Genomic DNA, 19,321 nt, shown 5'->3' with positions numbered 1-19,321 from the left:
AAGGGTCCAATAGATCAAAGATCAGTGAACCAGCGTTCATTAACCTGGGCCTCTTTGATTGCAACAGTAACCCAGCTGAAATTATTTTCACGTGATAATTGAACAGTTCACAAAAACAAGGTGCAACAATGACAAAAAAATGTTATCCAGTAGTTGCAGGGTAAAATATGCAAATCTATAATATTAACTAACGTGAGCGCAACACTAGCAAACATTTCTGGGCCGCACATGAACCACCCTGGATGAAGGAGAACAACACACATGCAATCCGTATTATGAAAACAAGAGCTTCTTTTATTTCAATATGCACGCACCGGTATGGACAATATAGTTCTTCACAGAAATTTTAAAAACATTTGGGCTCGCAGCCACTGTAGACTGGACTCCTTTCAAACAACAACTTCAACAGTGGGTGTACAGCGACACATGATATCAGAAGTCAGCACACAGCTTGCTCCAGGACGGTGCTGCCCAGAGAAGTGAAACTTTGGCATTAAAAACAAGATGCCGCATCACTTCTGCACAAAACGCGAAGTGAAATGGAATGCAGCGAACCTTCTCCAACAAAACTGCCTATAATTTACAGCTTACAACAGGTCAGAATGTTTAGAGCTCATGCCAAGGAAAGGTAACATGCACAAAAATTCACCTTTCTCGCTTTTTACAGCGACAACAATAAGGCAGGTGCTCATCAGCTGGCATTTAAAAAAAATACTGCAAATCCAAATTAACTGAAAGATGCCGCCAAATTTTCGCACTTGGGTTTTCAGTCATTACTAATGGCTCACAGTATTTGAAAATTCAGCAGGGCGGAGAGTTGGGCAGTCTTTAATTGACAAAACTTTGTTCTGAAACATGGGCAGCTCCAGAGCAAGCTGCTGGAGGTCTTTGGAGGCCATTAACCGCAACCTTTTCTGTACATAAAAAACTCGAGCCCCAAAAGCACTGTATTTCACATGCCTACTTGACGGAAACAGAGCTTGCGAATGTTCGCAGGCATGTGGGGACACAAGAGTACGGCTGCGAGCAAGCAAATAGCGTAAATTCTGCATCTAAAACACATTTCTCTTAAAAACATTTCAAACAAAGTAATGCAATGCACGTTGGCCCAACGGAAATATTTTTTCTATACCTTCATGGCTGTCCTTTCCTCAACCTTGACATTAATTGCAAACAATGTAACCTCAACACAACTGATACTTTGGGTTTCTGTCCAAAAACCTTTAAAAACACACACGTGCAAACACGCTCACTCACAGCACACTTTCCGAACAGCATCACTACATGCAGTGCCCCTAATTTTGTTCACCCTTTGCCTTCATCACAAGAGGCTTTCCCTGTTGGCGGAGAATTGAACCGGTACAGGCGATGCGGGGTGTCCGATACCACCATTCCTATTTGTACCATTAGGCAACAAAGCAAGATAAGAATTCAGTCCCAGCTGCATAAAAAAAGCTCATTAATTCATTAATTTCATTCCCACACAGCACCAAACTAGTTAATAAACGGAATTAAGCCCGGACAGAAAAAACACACTATGGCTTCGTTGAGAGCCAAGTCAAGTGTCTACTTTTGCACCTTCCTTGCCTAAGAAAAACTTTTCCTACACTTGCAGAATTGATAATAAAGCTTGCAAAGGATCCAACGATGTAAGTGCAATAAATTTTCATAACTTGGCCAATACTTTAACCAGCTTCATGCAGCTTCTGTATCACTGGACTGGCATGCATAACGTGGGCAGCCCAAAATGGCTCGTAACAAATGCTTAGTGCAGCCCCCTCCAAAATGAACACACTATTTAAGTAATGTATAATTACGTATATACATGTAAATGTGTATATACCAGGCAACTGTTTAACAAAAATAGGTATGTAACTGAAAATGTGTGACACGAATAATGCCTCTGCAGTAACACTAGAACAGATGAATGTTATCAGCGCGAAAAAGTGCATCAAGAAGCACCCAATTACTCAAAGCCACCACTGCCATGGAAAGAGACCATGAAGAGAACATGTAGCTTCGCTTTACTCGAAAGATGTGCCAGTTCGTAACTTACTACAATATTGTCTGGTGCAAAACTGTGTTTCCATTACACAGAAATTTGCATTTAAAAGGGCATGTTTCTAACAACCCTCTGCCCAATGGCATACCACAAGTTCTCATGACATACATGGTAGAACGCACAACAAACTTGAAGCCAGTATGCTGACTGTACGCAAACGAAGCTAGTCCAGCAGGAAATACAAGGTCATATGAAGTGGACCCCTAGTACTCTTGCATTATTTCTATGAGGAGTCTGCCTGGATTGCGGTGATCCGCTGTGAGCAGCCAGTTGTCGCATAACCAGGGGACACGTAATTGGGGTTTCACTGTAGCCTTAGCAGAGTTTAATAGCCTGGCCATGGGTTCTGTGCGTGCCTCAGACAGCAACCCTCACACTCGGGTTTACCTTTGGCTCGAATGGGACAGCTCGGGCGTGAGGGAACTCACAACGTCGAGACAAATAAACGCGCAACTCAAGTTCCTGGCATTGCTTCCGATCCTGACAGCTCACAGGCAGACTGAAGTGAGTGATGCAGTCATGTCATTCTGTCACAAAAGTCACACAAGGATAGCGCTTTGCCAAAGTTGCACTAGCTGTTAACGGCACCAGCCCATCCGCACGTGTCGGTTGGCGATGCCCCCTGGCGACACCGATGCGGAGTGTGGCAATGCCTCGAGTGCCTTCCTTTGCCATCCTGAATGACCTAGTTTACTAATTAAGTGCAGCTTGTGTTAAGCTTAATCTATTTGTTATTCTGTCATGGCTATCTTTTGAGCGAAGCAAAGTTGCAAGCTGTCCTCATGTCCCTCCTAAAAAACGGGGAGCAGCCATTGGGCGAAGTAAGCATAGTATTTTACAATCTGGAAACCCGTACATTACTTCAGAAATGTGTCGAAATTTTGAAATGCTTCTTGCCCAACCCATTGCTCTTCTAGCTTCAACTATAAAAGCGTAGATTTAGCATGTGACCTACAACGGCAAAACTTTGCAGCAAAATTCCAACAAACATAAACTTGTATAAAAAAAAGCAAAAAAGAGCTCTAAACACTCGCGAACACTGGGACCACATAACTGGGCATTGCGTGGCCTTAGCTAGCAATGCCTCCATACACTTCAATTAACAAACAAACTTAAAATATTGAGCGCCATCTTTCTGTGCAGAAAACATATTGGGTGTAGTTGCATGCACTGAACAACAAACCGAGCTTCCCAAGTTACAAAGGCGTTACTTTGGCTTAATGACTAGTCAACATTTCAAGGCTGCCCACTGTACCAGCCAGACAGTGGAAGACAAGCCTGATAACAGTGCCATGGTGCCTTCATCAGAACCTAGGTAAGTTGCTCAACTTTGCAGAAAGATTATATCTTTCTAGGTGCGTGCAAGTTTTCGAAATTTCGAGTACGAATCGAGTATTTTCCTTATTCGAAGTGTATTTAATTAAAGAAATGCATATTCGAAAGTTCCTAAATATTCGGCAACGGCCAAATATTCTGGAAATGCGACAAATATTTGCGTAAGCACCGAGTTACACGCATGCCACGCATTTTTCTGAAGGCCTAACTGCATGGTCTGTAATTGCTGACGTATTTGCAAATCAACCTCAGCACATGTAGAAGTATGTGTTGTCGCGCTCTACGATGGCGAGGACGAGCAACTCCGTGGCAGTGGCCGTTAAGCACCCAGGGACCGCACTGCACCGGCCAGTGTACGGCCTAAGCCTAATGCCGCCCAACCCGTTTCAACCAAACCTTGGCTTTAATTTCTGACCATTAAATTGCATCTGAGCGAGGAACGATATTATTTATTTATATTGCAACGTGGATGGGAACACACAGCGAATCCATTGTGCTCTGCGCTCCCTGCCTACTCCACGGGCCAGCTAGCCGGCCACTTGTTTGGGCGGGTGGAACTGGCTTCAGCGTGCGGTGAGTGCAGGGGCAATGCGTGAATATGCTCGCACAGATTAGATCTATTATAGTTTGTACAGGCTTCGGCACAAAATACCCGTACCAATGCACTTACTGTACGCCGGAGAACACACTTCCACCCGCATTCAGCTACGTCGATGCGCGAGTACGTCGAGGAATGTGCGTAATTGCCGAATTTTAACGTGCACATTTTTTCCCCGGGAAAATGCACCCCAGAATTGCATATGCGCGTTAGAATCGAGTACCGGCCGGCCAACAGATCGATATTACCCTCGTTGCTTATCATAAGAGGGCAACCATGATAACACACTTGCGCAAGCAAAGTGTGGCCCGCTGCCACACTGAAATAAAAGAAAAGCAACCAAGGTTTATCCTTTAGCACACCTGCTGCAAGCAAGGTGTTGATAACGCGGTTTATGATGTGGGCAGGAGTGCCGTCGCAGGGCATTTTTCATATTTTGTGGGGTTTCTTTTTCAGTCAGAATAAATGAGTACGCAATTAGTTCGTAGCTGAAAATACTGCAGTTTTATGCGTCTCGTGGGTACCTACAAGTGCCTCATTGACACTTTAATGATTAGGGCAGTACTTCTCGAGTTAGATAAATAATTACTAAAAAGAGTAATAACAACTGTTGTTGCTTCTGGTTTTGGCATTCGAAGACAGTTTTTTGCCGTATCCATATTCGATTCGTATTCAAAATTTTCAATATTTGCACACTCCTACACCTTTCTCTTTTACCCGCCAAGTTCTGTGATGGCACTTGCTCGCACATTCGCCCACCTGAACGAAAATGTTCCGTTGTCTGCAGTGGTGATATATTTTTCACACCATGCAAGTTTTTTCCCGGGGAGGGATGAAAGTGAAAGCTACAGAAGTTGTGCTACACCATATTAAATATGTTTCCACTAGGCGATCCCGGTAGAGAACTGCTAGTCTGTGAAGCAAGAACGGCACTGATTATGCTCGTAATGTTGCTCTTTCAAAGGCAGCTCCTGCATAATGGTGATATGCCAGAGTAACGTGGCGCACCGAGTCGGAGCTGCACACAATTCTGTTACTGATCGCTGCCTTGCAGGAGCAACTTTAGATCACGGATTTAAAGGGAAAGGGTGCTACATTAGCACTGAAGACAGTTGTGGAGGCAGGCATGGCTTCTACTGCCTTACAACTGCCAGCAGAACACTCTGGAAAAAGCGTCCACGCAACAGAGCACACTCCCGCAGAGGACCACGGACTGTCACTAAGCCGCAAAATACTCTCTCTATTCAAAAGTTCTCTCTCTGTGCAATGTTTGGAGTGCAACAAGCGACCAATTGAGATGAGACGTAGTACAGGAGTCATTTGACACTCAGTGTCCTCCAGGCCAAGAATTCTCGGCTATCTTTAGTCTCAAGGAACCACCACCGAACTTCAAGCAGCCTCCCTTCTTCATCTTGCACTTCTTCCCTTTCCTCCCATCACTGCTTCGCTGTTGGGATACAGAGTAACACGCACTTTGTGAGGGCTCTGCTAAGTGGACAGCAAAAGGCAGGAAGGATGTACGGACTCACGGGTGCCTTGTGAAGCCTCAAAAACAACTCCTGAGGAAACCTTGTGTTGTGTGGATTTAACCCTGAGAACATACGCGTCTAGTTATAATGAGAATAAAAATATACCTCTACCAGTCAGGATTGTTCAATATTTTGGGAGTTGGCAAATGGTCTACCGGTATGTGTGTGCCAAATGAACTGTGCCGTGAATGATATTGAGCCGCGAAAACAAATGCCCCCAAGCAGAAACACTGGCTTTGCGCTAACCACAACAAATGCACCTCGGCTGGAAGCCTACAAGAACACCAGGGTATGTGACCAACATGATCGTTAAGTGAGTGTGCCAGTAAAGGTTAAAAAAAAAAAAAAAAAAAAAACAAAGCAGAACTGCCCTTTCACAACCCCTCCCCTTTTGTTCCACTGTCCTTCTCAACCTTCGTAAACGGCCATTTTGAAAAGATGGGCGCAAAGTTAGCCCAGGGGTAATTACAAGCTACTTTCCTAAACACCAAAAATAAAAACTTGAGAGCCATTCCACCCGTGCACGCAATGGTAGCACAAGGAATGATGCAGAAGGCCACTAACAACACACTCTTTTGGCACAGTCAAATAAGTGAGTGGATAGCATCCACTTTGGGAGAACACAGTTACGCCCACACAGTACAAACGAAGGCCTAATCTTTGTCCCGTCTATTCACAGCAGCACTTTTCTTCGCTCGCACTAATGCAAGCAGAGGCACTGCACTGGGCACCGACTCCTCAGCTGGGGCCCTAAAGTGACAGGGCCAGCACATGGCCACCATTCGCTCTCCCCCCCACACTTGGTGCTTTTGCATGAGCGCCTGTTCCCGCACCCTCGATCTTCACAGCCTCTGGTGACAGCCGAACAGCAGGGCTACTTTTGTGATGTTGCAATATTGAACTTTTGTAATGTGTAATGTTGTAAATGAATGAAAATGCAGATTCTTTTTCAAGATGGTGTAAACAACAAGAATGAGAAGGAGGAGGACGGCCACAGCAGAGGTGTATGCAGACTTTAGAGGGAACAGTATTAAGAAACCCTCGTTCGACAAGGCAAAAAAAAGGGCAACTGTGGGCTCATTTAGGTTCCCTGGGGTTCTTAACATCTAAACAGAAGAGGCCCGAAGGTAACGAGAGCGCAAGTTTTACATTTTAGACATCTGCTGATGGGTTCGTGCTGCTGCGCTGTTCTCTATCGTGAGAAACCACTTCAAAAGGTTTCAAAAGCAGCAACTTTGAGCCTGGTAAAGATTTACAAACGGTCTTCTCCCCTCAGAAATGCCTCTTAAGCCTCTTTTAACGGCCAACTGCAATTTGGCTGTCCTTCAACAAGCACAATGTCTCATGCAGAAAAGTTTCGTTATGAAACAGTTGATGTATTGGATGCCCTGATGAATTTTTATATTAAAGGAACCCTGCAACACTTACCATCCACTACTACGAATGTATTTTGGGGTAAAGTCTATTGTCCCAGCAATCACCCGCCGCGGTGGCTCAGTGGCTAAGGCATTGCACTGCTGAGCACGAGGTCGCGGGTTCGATTCCCGGCCGCGGCGGCCGCTTTTCTGATAGATGCGAAAAGCAATAACGCCCGTGTGTACGAGATTTCGGCGCACGATAAAGATCCCCACGTGGTCAAAATTAATCCGGAGCCCTCCACTACGGCGCGCCTCATCGCCTGCGTTGCGTCGGCGCGTTAAACCCCACAATCAATCAAATGTCCCAGCAATCTCCTCCTGCAAGAATTTTGAAAATCCGTTCACTATCATCGAAACTACGCGCGATGAGAAATCACGCATAATCGTTCCCTCTCAACTTGATCGTGGACAACGCGACGAAAGCTGTGCGCTCTCTCCCGGAGAGGAGGGCGGCTTGCGGCGTTCTCTTCAGTGGCCTTCGATATACAGTGGAATCTCGGTCATACGAATCTCAAGGGGCGGCAAAAATATTCGTATCACCCGAAAATTCGTATCATCAGAAAACGAGAAAAAATGGAAATGTGCTGCGCACGCGACAGGCGGAGGCAATATGGCGTCGGCTCTTGCCGCGAAAAGGTGCAGGTTAGCTTCAGCTTCTAACCTTTTGTTAAAACGGAGCTCAATGTGCAAATTAAATTGCTCATGCGGGAAAGGAGCACTATAAAATGTCATCTATGCCAAATATCCACCGCGGAGGTGGCCCAGCCAGCTGCTGCTAGCGCTCCGAAATTACCGCAATCACAATGAGGCGCGCGTCTCCCAATTGGCGCAAGTCGTGAGGCTCCTCCCAATGCAGTTAGCGGTAACCGAGGCAGAGGCTGGCGCCTGGGTGCCGGGCTGAATCGTCAGCGCGGGCGTCAAAAGAACGTGCGCTCATCGCCGACGCGACACGCGCACACGAACTCAAGCCTGAACCACATGCCATTCGGGCGCGTCGGCGTTTGCGCGCGCGTTCTTTTGACGCCCGCGTCGACGATTTCGCCCCCACGTCAGATTTTACCTCGCTCGTAAAATGACGCGCGCGGCAGTGGGAGGAGCCTGCCGACTTGCGCCAACGGGGAGGCACGCTCTTCATGGCGGCAGTTTGAAAGCGCTCCAGACAGCCCGCTGGCTCCGCCGGAGATGTTTAGGCTTACCACAGTGGCGGATATTTGATAGGCGCTTTCCCTAGCCGCGCGGACGATGCTTTACAGTGTCGTTTTCGGACTCATCAGCTCCCTTACTTCATAAGCAACTTCTTTTGTTCTTTAAAGAGCGGTCAGGAGCGGTCGGTCGAGCCACCCGCCCTACTTCGCGGCCGTTGACGCCGCCATGTTGCCGCGGCTTACCGCGCCGCGCGCCGCATGCGGGTGGTATTCGCGGTGGCGTCAGCACGCCTGTGGCGTGCGCGGCGCGTTTTCGTGAGCAGAAAACGCTCCATGCGGTTCACGCTTAATGATTTTGTGCCTGCGTGCGACCAAGGCCACACGGCCGCACAAACACTCCCGCCTCCCGTCCACGCCGCAGTCATCTGCTCGCGGCTCGCGTGTTCGTATCACCCGCACCGGGTGATAAATGCGAACGGATCATCCGAATTTTTTTACATTGCGTACAATGCATTTTGGCCGGGGAATTATGAAAATTCGTATCACAACGAAATTCGTATCAACCGAATTCGTATCACCGAGATTCCACTGTATCATAGGCCGAGGAGTTTTCTCCTCTTCTCCGCAACACGGAGGGGCCTATTTCCGGTCTGGTGCCACAAAAAAGCAGGCATGGGTGCCTGCTCGCAAGCAAGCGCTTGGGCTGATAGGGCGTTTTTGAAGCAATAAACGTTTGTTGTCGAGTGGCCCCGTTAAAAGGAAAGTATTGAGCTCACCACTCAAACTCCGCGTGCACTCAAAACACAAAAGAAACAGCAAAACTGTGCCTACAGGTTCAGGCATAGAAGAGGTTCGTACATAGTGCTGACGACGGCGGAAATGGGAGAAATTAGCCGCGAAGTTGACCAGTGACAGCCGGTCGGACAGCCATGGCCCAAGTGACGTCGCTTAGGCCATGCCAGGGGTGCATATTGAGGAGAACTGAAGAGAGCGCGGTTGGTTTTTTTCGTGTCTTTCACAGCGATTTGTGCGCTCACTGCTTCACGTGCATGTGTAATATTTGGCTCAGGTATTTCTGGCAGTGTAATCTAAACTTGAACTGCTCAAAGAGTGTTGCAGGGTCCCTTTAATGTGACCTCTTGGGGCAAGGTTGTACTACACGGCAGAACAGGGAAAGTGCAAAGCTTAAACTTGGCACAGAAAGAAATCCATGTCTTTTGTTTCCATACCATGTTTAGATGTATTCCTTTCTAAAATGTGTACCCCTGAATTCCTTGCAGTGTGTGTTAATTGGACTCTGATGGAGGAACTTCATACGAGACAAGTGAGGGAAAAATTGATTCCTCGTTTGCCACATGGAGATCAGAGAGCTAGAATGCGTGCAAGGAGCTGGACAGAGGGCCAATTGAAAACGTGCTTGATGTCCACATCACCACAAGCATCCACGGGTGAGTGCACGATCCCCGAGACCCGAGGAAGCAAGATAAACGGAATCAACTGCGGAAACACAGCCACCTCGACACTGTGACACAAATCTGAATTTGAATTCAAACCTGCACTGCAAGGTTAGATAATTAGTCAATTTTTTTACCTAGGAGTGCTCGAGCAGTCTTGTAATGCAAGTCGAAAGAGATGTTCTGATTTGTAACTCGCACTAGTGTGGCCTAGCGGATTGTAACAGCGCTTTTGCCCGCACAGCATTGAGCGTGCAGTAGTTCCTCATGAAAAATAGCACGACAACCGTTCCACACTCCTTCCCTTCTTGGAGCTTCTGCCCAGTAACTGTTTACCTATCGAATTTATTTTCGAATTCCTGCAACGCTTCAAAAACGTGAACAAGGCAAGGACGAGAACAACAGAGGCCCTCAAGTCTATCGCTTTGGGAGTTCCACAACAGTTCTGAACCACTGAAAAATGTGACAGGACAAGCGCACTATGGCTCAGGAAAGGTGCTCCCAGCATGATTAAATCTGAAGATGTTCTATCAATTAAAAAAGAAAAAAGCCTCATCCTTATTCCTAGACCCCCCAAAACAACAAGCATTTTATTTTAATTTTTTTTTGTTTCCAATGAGGCAACACAGAGACTGTGAATTAAGATGGCCGCTTCACATAAACATAATTCATTGAATACAATGAAGAAAAAAAAAAGATGCAGTACTGACTGAAGAATCCCAACTGTGGTACAAAAAATACACTGCAGTCCGCCATGCAACAGCAGCTCCCACACTGAGTGGGGCACAGTAGCAGAAAGCATTCTTTTCCAACTTGCACTGCCACGGCTCCAGCAGCTCCCAAGATGCTTGTTCTTGGCTATGGATTCCATCGGCTTCTGTTGGCTCTGCACCAAATACAAGTGAAGACAAGTGAAAACAAGTCACACATTGAACAGTGAACAAAAGGGTTAATCAGAAGCACGAGACTCCCGAAAAGAAACTAATCTGACCGCAGAAACTCGTCTGCCCGCATAAACTGGCACTTCGAATACGCGTGTTGGAATCCAAGCAAATGGAGCTTGAAGTCCTGCTGCAGAAGAATGACATGCGTCCTAAGGTTGGAACTGAGACCTGGACCGTACGCCCAACTTTATCAACTCCATGCGGCGCTGCAAGTTGCCACGTGTTCAGAACTGTTCTCAATGTGCTGGAAAAAAGTAGTTCCAGGGCGCGCCCTCTGCATTCAGCTTGTGGGAGCATTGAGGAACATGTTTGTGTGTCCACTGTTGGTCCACACACACACACACAACACTCCCCTCTTGATTACGATACCTCTACATGCCAAATTTAGGACAAGTTGTCAGGTGTTTTTGATTTTGTGACATATTGGGGCAATAAATTTAAGACGGGCGCGCTTTTTTGTATCATGACGAGTAGCCCGGCTGGAAGTGCGGACAATGCGTCGTGCAGCACAGTGTAAACCCAGTGCAGTGTGGCGCGACTGCCTTGCCAATCAGGAGATCCCGGGAAGGACAGATTGGGTGACACGTCGGTGTGTTTCACCGCAGTCAGTGCAGACAGCCACTGTGCTTCCCCGTCCGCTACACTTTTCCTCTTCCACTTTCCTCCTCGCGCTCTCTTCGCTATCACCGTCGTTCATTCTCTGCGGCACTCTGCGTTCCCTCAGTTTCCTAACCAAATTTTTAACAGACTTTTCATGAAGTTTTTAATGTGATTAAGAAGTTTTCCAGTAGCCAGTGGCCTGCAACTTCTGATGTTTAATAGCACACGGAACAGTTACCAGTTGTGAACAAGCCCTACGGACACCATTGCCGTGCGCTATCAAGAACAGTCTTTCCTGCTTGCAGCTATCATCGCCAAACAGAAGAGAAAAGAGAGAGAGGATAATGTGACAAGGCTAGTTCTCTCCCCATGGTGGGAAGAAGCCCGTGGAATGGAGCGGGGGCGGAAGTAAAGCTTCCTTTATACAGCATGGACAAAAGTGACGGCAAAACCGGCCAAGTAGTGAAGGGAAGAGGAAACCATTAACTTTAGACTTTGTAGCCCTCTTTAAGGTGCAGATTCTCGCAGACATCTGGCTGCTGCTGTAACTGTTATGATGCGCTACTGTTCTGTGCAGTACCAATATTTGTAGATGTGACACACCACTGTGCCTCGTCAATGGCGTGAAAGTATTTGCTCGCTGTTTTGTGTTTGATTCCACGCTAAATCTCGATGAAATATGTGTACATGCCACAATGTATGGGCACCCCGCACCCACCAGACACCTCCCACAACTGCACTGTGAAAAAGCACCACTAGTGGGTTTTCCAGCGTCGGTGCAGCAAAAAAAGGACTGCTGCCTCAGTCTCTGTATTTGTAAAACTGTGCTACGCACCGACTGCAGTGACTGCTCTCGTCAGCGTACTGAGTGCACATGCATGGCCTCAATATATGCATGCCAGACACGCAAAATCTGAGTACAAGCAACTGAAAATCCACAGGCCTCGTAAAGAAATCAGAGAAACTGAACCAACCGTCAGGGGCTGTCAAGCTTTTTGGTGAGTGCAACCTACTTCATTTCTTTCTTTTACTTTTTTTTTTTGCTGCGGTTAGACACAACAAAAGCACCTACAAAGAGAGTTCCAGCACATCCATACTTGTATATGCTGGGAATCTCACACATACCTGGTACAGGTAAAGGTGAAAAAAAAAAGTGACAATATATCACCGTATGTCTCTACGCAGCTTGCACAAAAATCATTATCTAGATATTGTCACAACTCTTATATTTCCAGATGCAAATGCAAAGCTACCTTTCATAGCATTCGCGTGAATCAGTTGTCCCTCTCCTTTTACACAGTGGTGAGAAGGTGGACGGGTTGTAAGCAGAAATGCCTTCTTCATTAGCCTTGGCAACACTCTGACATCTTTTATATTAAAATGAAGGTTAAAATGAATATGGACATGCTACAATGTTGCTCACATGCAATGTTCTGATTGCATCAAGTTACAGCCCGGAAAAAGCGGAAAATGTTCAGCCTAGGTGCCAAAAATTGACTGCATTACATCGATAAATGCTCACAGAGTTTACTTTTCATTGGGTTCATTTAAAAAGCACACAACTTTAAGTTAAATTATGTGGGTATGGCAGTTTACAATGTGGCCGCATGCCTTTATGATCCACATCGACACGGTCAGAAAATCGGAAATGTTACAAATGACAGCATGAGAAACCGCACGGCAAGCGCCACCTGTTTGGCTGACCCTGGCAGCTTTCACAATGGGGACCAGTTCCTAGCGGCATGCAAGTCGGCACAAAGTTACATATGTAGGGTGCTCATAGGGTACGGACAGCTCTGAAGGTGCAGGGGGTTAGGTACCAGCAGCTAGTGATACGGACAAGCTGGGATGACAGGACCCCCCTTTTTTTTTGCAATAATTGGGCTCTTAGATGGCAGGTGTGGATTATCCTTGAACAGTGAAGGACACAAATGCGTCAAAAGTCATAAACAGCGCGCACACGCACGCACACACGTACACGAACATGCACACACATGCAAAAAAAGGCAGTACAGTTGAACCTCGTTATAAGAGACATGGATGTAAGAGACAAATGGGTATACGAGACACTATTCACCCACATGGTTGGCTGCCCTATGTTTCCCATTAAATTGACCTCTTTTATAACAGACATCAGATGTAGAAGACAGTTGGTTATAAGGGACAAGTTCATCCTTGAACTTTAATCAATAATCTCGCTAGTAGCAGACATTCTAACTTCAGATGCAGTGCCACCAGTCGCTAATTGCAGTTGCTTCTATTGTGAAAACACAGGTGGACGACAGACGCCTGCAGTCTCTATTTATTATAACTTCAGCAAACACAGTGGTTCAGTCAGCTGTGAAATGATGATGAGAAGCCCTGCCAATGGGAATGCAACTCACACAAGTGGTTGAAGCTTACTGCCATCCATTAGAGCGCGACTGCACATGCGGGCTCTCCCACTCGTGTAGCTACCAATCAAGAAGCATCGCAGATGTTGAGTCCTGCAAGCATAATGAATAGCCTGAGCACACAGTGGAAGAAGCTGTGTGCTCTGGCTATTCATCAGGATAGTGAACTCAACGTCTACGACTCATCTTCCACAAACAGTGAAAGAAGAGAAAGCTTGCAGAATCGGTTGTAAAAAACAGTGTAAATACAGTCATGAAGCAAACAAGGATTCAGAACTGTTTCATAAATTCTGGGGGCCAACATAAATTGGAATGAATCTTTTGAAACATGCTGTAGCATTCTTTTGAGCTTATTTAGTCATACGGTGCCCACATTGAACTAGGGTCTGATTAGTAAGTGAAAACATGGTTCCCTGCTTATAAGAGACATCTCGTATACAAGACAGAAACTGCTCCCCGGTACGTGTCTCTTATGAAGGGGTTCAACTGTAAAATGCTCACATGCACAGATTACACAAGGCGAAAATTTTATCTGCAAGACTGAAAAAAATAGTCAGATTGCCTTTCTTGAGTTTTGTTGATTTTTTACCCAACCGGTCAAACCGCTTCCGCTTTTTGAGTAGCCAAGTCACATTTGATTAATAACCACTCTCAATGATTACAGATGATTGGCCGTTGCAAAACGGTGTTACAAAACTCTGGCACAACCACGAAAAAAAAAAAAAAAGAAATCAAGTCCGGGGGGAATCAAACCTGGTACACTAGTGCAATTAACTGAGGCGCAACCTCTACACCAAATCCAAAGGCAGAACATGGCGTCTAATCAGCCGGTTTTGCTTTCGTCTGGACGGAACTGTACAAATTTCACGCCGGCTCCGTCTGGGCGGAACGCTAAGCTCTCAGTTGTATTCCGTCTGGACGGAAGGATAACCCGCAGCGCTCCGTTCCGTCTGGACGTAACTTTAGCACTTGTATATCGTTCTGTCTGGACGGAACGCTAGCCACAGCCTAAAGAATCATGCAACCCTCCAGCTTACGACGACCATTTCTGAACGTGAAGTTTTCTCGCAATGGATTCTTCGGTTGGTCAATCCCACACTGCGTGTATGGGCTACTCTGGAGGTACGCACCACTTTTCTAGAACACCCACAGCAACTCTCGGGTGTGCATTCCGTAGGCCTAACGTTTGAGTTTGGAGTGTACGGCGTGAATCGGTACCTGCTGCTTGGCGTTCTTTGAGCAATTTTTAGAGTGGATGCCGGTTTGAGGTGTTAAACACGAAGACGTGACGTTAGGCCTAACATCCTAAACCTCAAAATGGGAAGTTAGGCCTAACGCCTTACGGCACGCAGAGCAATGCAATTCTCATCCTACGTCGGCCTGTGGGTTAATGGCTGTCGATGTTCACCTCGCAACATGAAATAAGGGCCCATCTGCGTCGCACTGTCGCACGCCTCCGTCCCCTCCTCCCTCTGCTGCACATCGACCTTTAGCGGACGGGCATAACAAAGCTGTCACCAAGCTCCGCAGGGAAGCGTCTTAATTTTGCTACACTTCACCCACAATCACCATCACCGTCAGGGAAAGTTGGCTTTCCTGCAGGGCGTATTCACATCACGAACACCATCAGTGAGAACACTACAGCCTCACTTTAATAAAATGCCGTTGAAACTATAGGCACGTGAAAAGCATAGCAGACCAACCAAAAATAAGTATGCGTGCATGCGTGAGTGCACTTGTTGTGTGTGCGTGTGCCCATGTGTGCATGTGTTTAAGTGTGCGCGTGCGTGTGCATGGCGCGTGTGTGGAGATATTTGATAGAACCAAACAAGATGACGGACGGGCAGGCTCTGTGCTGTCCAAAAAAGTTGTCTGCCCGCCAAAGAGGCTGCCCAAGGATGCATTATTTGGAGACGAGGTGTGGCCCATCACTGATCGGCGATAGGCGTGGAGCACAAGGTGGCACTGCGGCGGCTTCGTAAAGCGATTGTTATTTTAACAGCGGAGCTGTTGTACAAGCCGAAAGTTCAGCGTTGCAGGAAAGAATACCAAGAAAATGCCCGAGTACTCGTGAGCGTGTGCCTCACGGCGACTGCCGAGTCCCTGGCTCGCGCAGTGGCTTTAGCAAAGAAGGAAAGAAAGAAATCCTCTGTGGCTGTTGTCAAGCGCTACCATGAATGTAATGCTTGGCATGAGGAACGCGATGATATCGATGCATATGACGATGACTACTACTAGCCCAGTGCAAAAAAACGACGAAAGATGCAAATAAACAATTCCAAACTTCTACAAATGTGTGGTGATGCCAGTTTCGGTATAGTTCAAGCCCTGCGTGACTTAGCGCAAGCTTCGGCAGTTGAGCTGGTGGAAGTCTACAATTCTGAGGATGACTTTGCATCCACCACTCGCCGCAAAGAAAATGACGACCTCTTCAATGCATATGACGACAATTACTAGCACTGCAACTATGCAAACAAACAATGACGCTGAAAGTGAACTATGAGTCTGTCAATGCTCACCTAAAACAGCTCCGCCATTCAAGTGTTGCGCGCAAGTGCAACCTTCTTTGAGTTTTTTACTCAAGAAAGCTACTGCGTTCTATGAAACTTCGGGTTTATGAGCCAAGAATAACACTAAACTTAATTGTATTGTCGAACTAAAATAAAAGTATTTAATATAAACTTGCAGCCATAACAAGTAGTGCTTTCACACTCACAAACATGTAGGCAGCCTTCGGTGTGCCTGCGAGCCTTTTATTTTGTATCAGTTAGTGGTGTAAGCATGGGCCTCCTACCGAAAACATTTTGCAGAGGATGGTACACTCAAGTTGGCCAAGTCCACATTTACAAAAGAAAAAAAAAAAACTTACATTATGAATTTGTTTCAATACTGACCTGACAAAGAAACAAAAATGCAGCACTGGGAAAAAAAAAAAAAAAAAAAAAAAAAAACACCTGTTTTTTTTTTTCCAAACCCGTTTGAACCCGTCTGAACCGTTTCGAACCGGAACGAAATGGTGCTCGGGAACCAAACTCGGAACCGAACTTGAGAGGCTTGAACGTGAACCCGAATCGACCCCCCAAAAATTCCAGTTCGACACCCTGCATTGATCTACCTCCATGTCACCAGCGGTGACGAGGATTTGAAGCCAACAAGCACTCATTTTTATGCCCCCCTGTGCTTCACTGCTCTCCACTTTTGCCTACACATCAGAGGGCCTGTAGGCGTCTTAACTTCGGCATGCATGTGTGGAATTTAGGATTTTTGATTTATTGACACATAAAAATGATAAAAAAAAGAGGCGACTCATGTTTACTCCCCACATGGGCCCACAATGGTGCCAGTCACACAGAGAGGTTCCCTTTATACAATGTCACGCACGTGAGCAGAGAATGTGGTATGGCCCTGTGGCAGCCTTTCGGTGGCAGCCAGGGGCCCGAACGAGGGAGGTGCGAGACACACTCACCCTGGGAGCAGAGGCCAGCATCAGGGGCCGGCACTGCAGGGCAGCGGCCTAAGCGCCCAGCGCTGCCGCAGCACCTTTTTCCAGCTGCCGTAGTGGCTGGGCCACCGCTGCTTGGCATAGGCCGGCTCCAACCCTGCCTCTGGCTGCTGCTGCGGCTCCAGCTGCAAGAGGCACACCATACGGGTAATGGCACTGCCGGATGAGCAGTTGCAGCACTGGGCCAATCGGTGTTGTGATCACGGCCGCCACTGTGAACCACTCGCATTTATGCCATTTGGTCGTTGCCCCTGTGTGGACACCGTGCAAAACGTCACGTGGATCCAGTAACTAGAAGCGTTAGGTGCTAACCACACAGTGACTGATGATCAGTCTGAATTCTAGTGAACAATCGAGAGCAAATGTTCAGGGGCAAAGCCCCTTAGGGGCTGGGGCTGTTCGCGTCTCCTGTCGTCGTCATCGTCGTCGCAATCATCTCATGTAGTTACGGCACTAAAACACCGGGAAACTTGTCTACGCCTCGCGCTGGAACGTAACACATACTAAATAAGCACTGGAGCACTCGTTTACGCCTTGCGCTGGAGCACTTCGTAACGCGTACTCAAAATACACCAGGACACTCGTTTACGCCTCATGCCAGAGAGCTTCCTGCTCCAGAGAGACCTTTACAGCAAAGCTGTATACCTCTACCCCCCAATGGTTTCATCTCCATTGGCAAAAACGCCAAGGCGCCAAGCATACACTGCATGCTTCACCCCTCCCCAGGTTTCACTTAGTGGAGATGGCCCGGGATTTTTCCCATTTTGACGCAGCCCACGGCATCTATAATTGACTTGTGTGAGGACGAAAATCATACTTGGTAACAAAGTAGACGATCCCATGTGTCAAGCTCGCAAGCTTGTTTCAAAAGGCAAGCGTGCTGACATTTTGGGCTTTGAATGGTCGATTGGCGGAGTGACGATAAAGAAGTGTGTGGTGGCACGGCTGTTGCCGTATTTGCATAGAGGGATGACTAGGGCAGCTGGAGTGCCACTACGTTATCCGGAAGCAAAAAGAGAAGCACAAGGGTGGAGTCACCAAGGGGGGAAAAGTCGCTACCCAAATAGCATAGCATCTTTTTCTTGCCATTTGGCTGCACGGCACCGGCGCGTTGCGGGAAAGCCCTCAGCAGCAGCAGAGAAAGTCTGGTCCGGTTTAAAAATTCTTACGGTCCACTGCACCGAAGCTACACCCAGGCTGAAACGCGCCACCCGGGTGGAAAGCGAAAGATTCATTTCGACTCCCTGGAAATTTCACTTTCAGTGCACTCACAAGAGCACGGTTTAGATGCGCATGCCAAACAACCAGCGAGGAAAGGAAAGACAATGCCCTAACCTATTGCACCAGACACCTGAAATGGTATCTACTTTGCAGTCCAATGAGGGCAGCAACTGCTCCAGTGAATGACTTGCGGCGACCCAAGAAAATGAGAAATCAAGCCGAATGTTGGCCATCTTTGAGAGTTCTTGCCACACGGCAGCCTGGCCAACCGCCATTTCGGCCGCTTGAGAGGGGTAGACCAAGCCTTCTTCTCTTGATCGAGCCACTCGTGAGCTTCGTTACTCCACATTAAATAATTAAAGGAAAAATATTTCTTCCCACCTGTTTTGAGAGCTCCCACTGGGCATTTAAATCAAGTGACGTGAAATCGGGACCGCCATTGGCTGCCACTGCTTGTGAACCGTGTGCAATGTTTCGTTCGCTACACTTTGCCCATAGCATCTGCCTAGAGCGGTCTTTTACATTTCCTTATCGTGAGTTTTTTTATCACGAACTGAGAGGAGAATAATGACTTTGAAAGTCCACGACTTCACGCCTGTACAAGAGAAAGCGCAAGCAGCGCAGGATTGTGACGACCCCGGCCTACAGAGGCACGACTGGCATAGCGAGACCTAATGGTGGCATGCCTTCAAGCATTGTGAGCGCGGCTCAACCAGGCGGGGCAGATTTTATCAGCAATGCTATCGGCTTTGCAAGCACGTCGGAGAAGAAGCTGGCGTCCTTTCAAGGTGGGGAGATAGCCAACAACGGGAGCGGTGCAAGTGCAGTTATCTGTGAAGTTGATGCTCTGACTGAACTTGCGAGCGGCGCCGTGCGGGAAGTGTAAACTTGTAGTAGTTGAGGTCGCGAACAAGTGGAAGGGAGTTGTATCGGTACTGGAACTCAAGTGCAAAAACGGGAAGGGGGGGGGGGGGGGCGCCTTGCGGGAGTGATTTCTGCTGTTAACTCGTCGTCTCGCGCTGCCGCCATCGCCAGTGGGGGCCACGGCCTGGAACTCTGCAGTGGAAGTCCCCGTAATAGTTTCGCCATCACTGTGAAAGTGGCACTCGCTGCACGCGCG

General features: G+C 47.3%; 1 protein-coding gene across 2 annotated transcripts in view; it reads right to left on the bottom strand.

Moving 5' to 3' along the window:
* Positions 1 to 273: 273 nt before the first annotated feature.
* Positions 274 to 19,321, bottom strand: part of LOC144179257 (uncharacterized) — a 40,853-nt gene continuing 21,805 nt past the window's right edge. For both annotated transcript variants that reach the window (XM_077707546.1, XM_077707554.1), the window contains exons 5-6: positions 16,945 to 17,105; positions 274 to 10,427 (exon numbers count right to left, since the gene is read on the bottom strand). In XM_077707546.1, coding sequence (XP_077563672.1) covers positions 16,965 to 17,105 — 141 coding nt within the window. In that variant the 3' untranslated portion in view covers positions 274 to 10,427; positions 16,945 to 16,964. The remainder of the gene's footprint in view (positions 10,428 to 16,944; positions 17,106 to 19,321) is intronic.

This window comes from Haemaphysalis longicornis, unplaced genomic scaffold (assembly GCF_048455015.1).
Source record: "Haemaphysalis longicornis isolate Haplotype H1 unplaced genomic scaffold, Haemaphysalis longicornis Haplotype H1 scaffold_1, whole genome shotgun sequence".
NCBI lineage: Eukaryota > Metazoa > Arthropoda > Arachnida > Ixodida > Ixodidae > Haemaphysalis > Haemaphysalis longicornis.
Note: the sequence above shows the minus strand (reverse complement) of the source record. Positions and strands in the feature narration are given on the sequence as shown.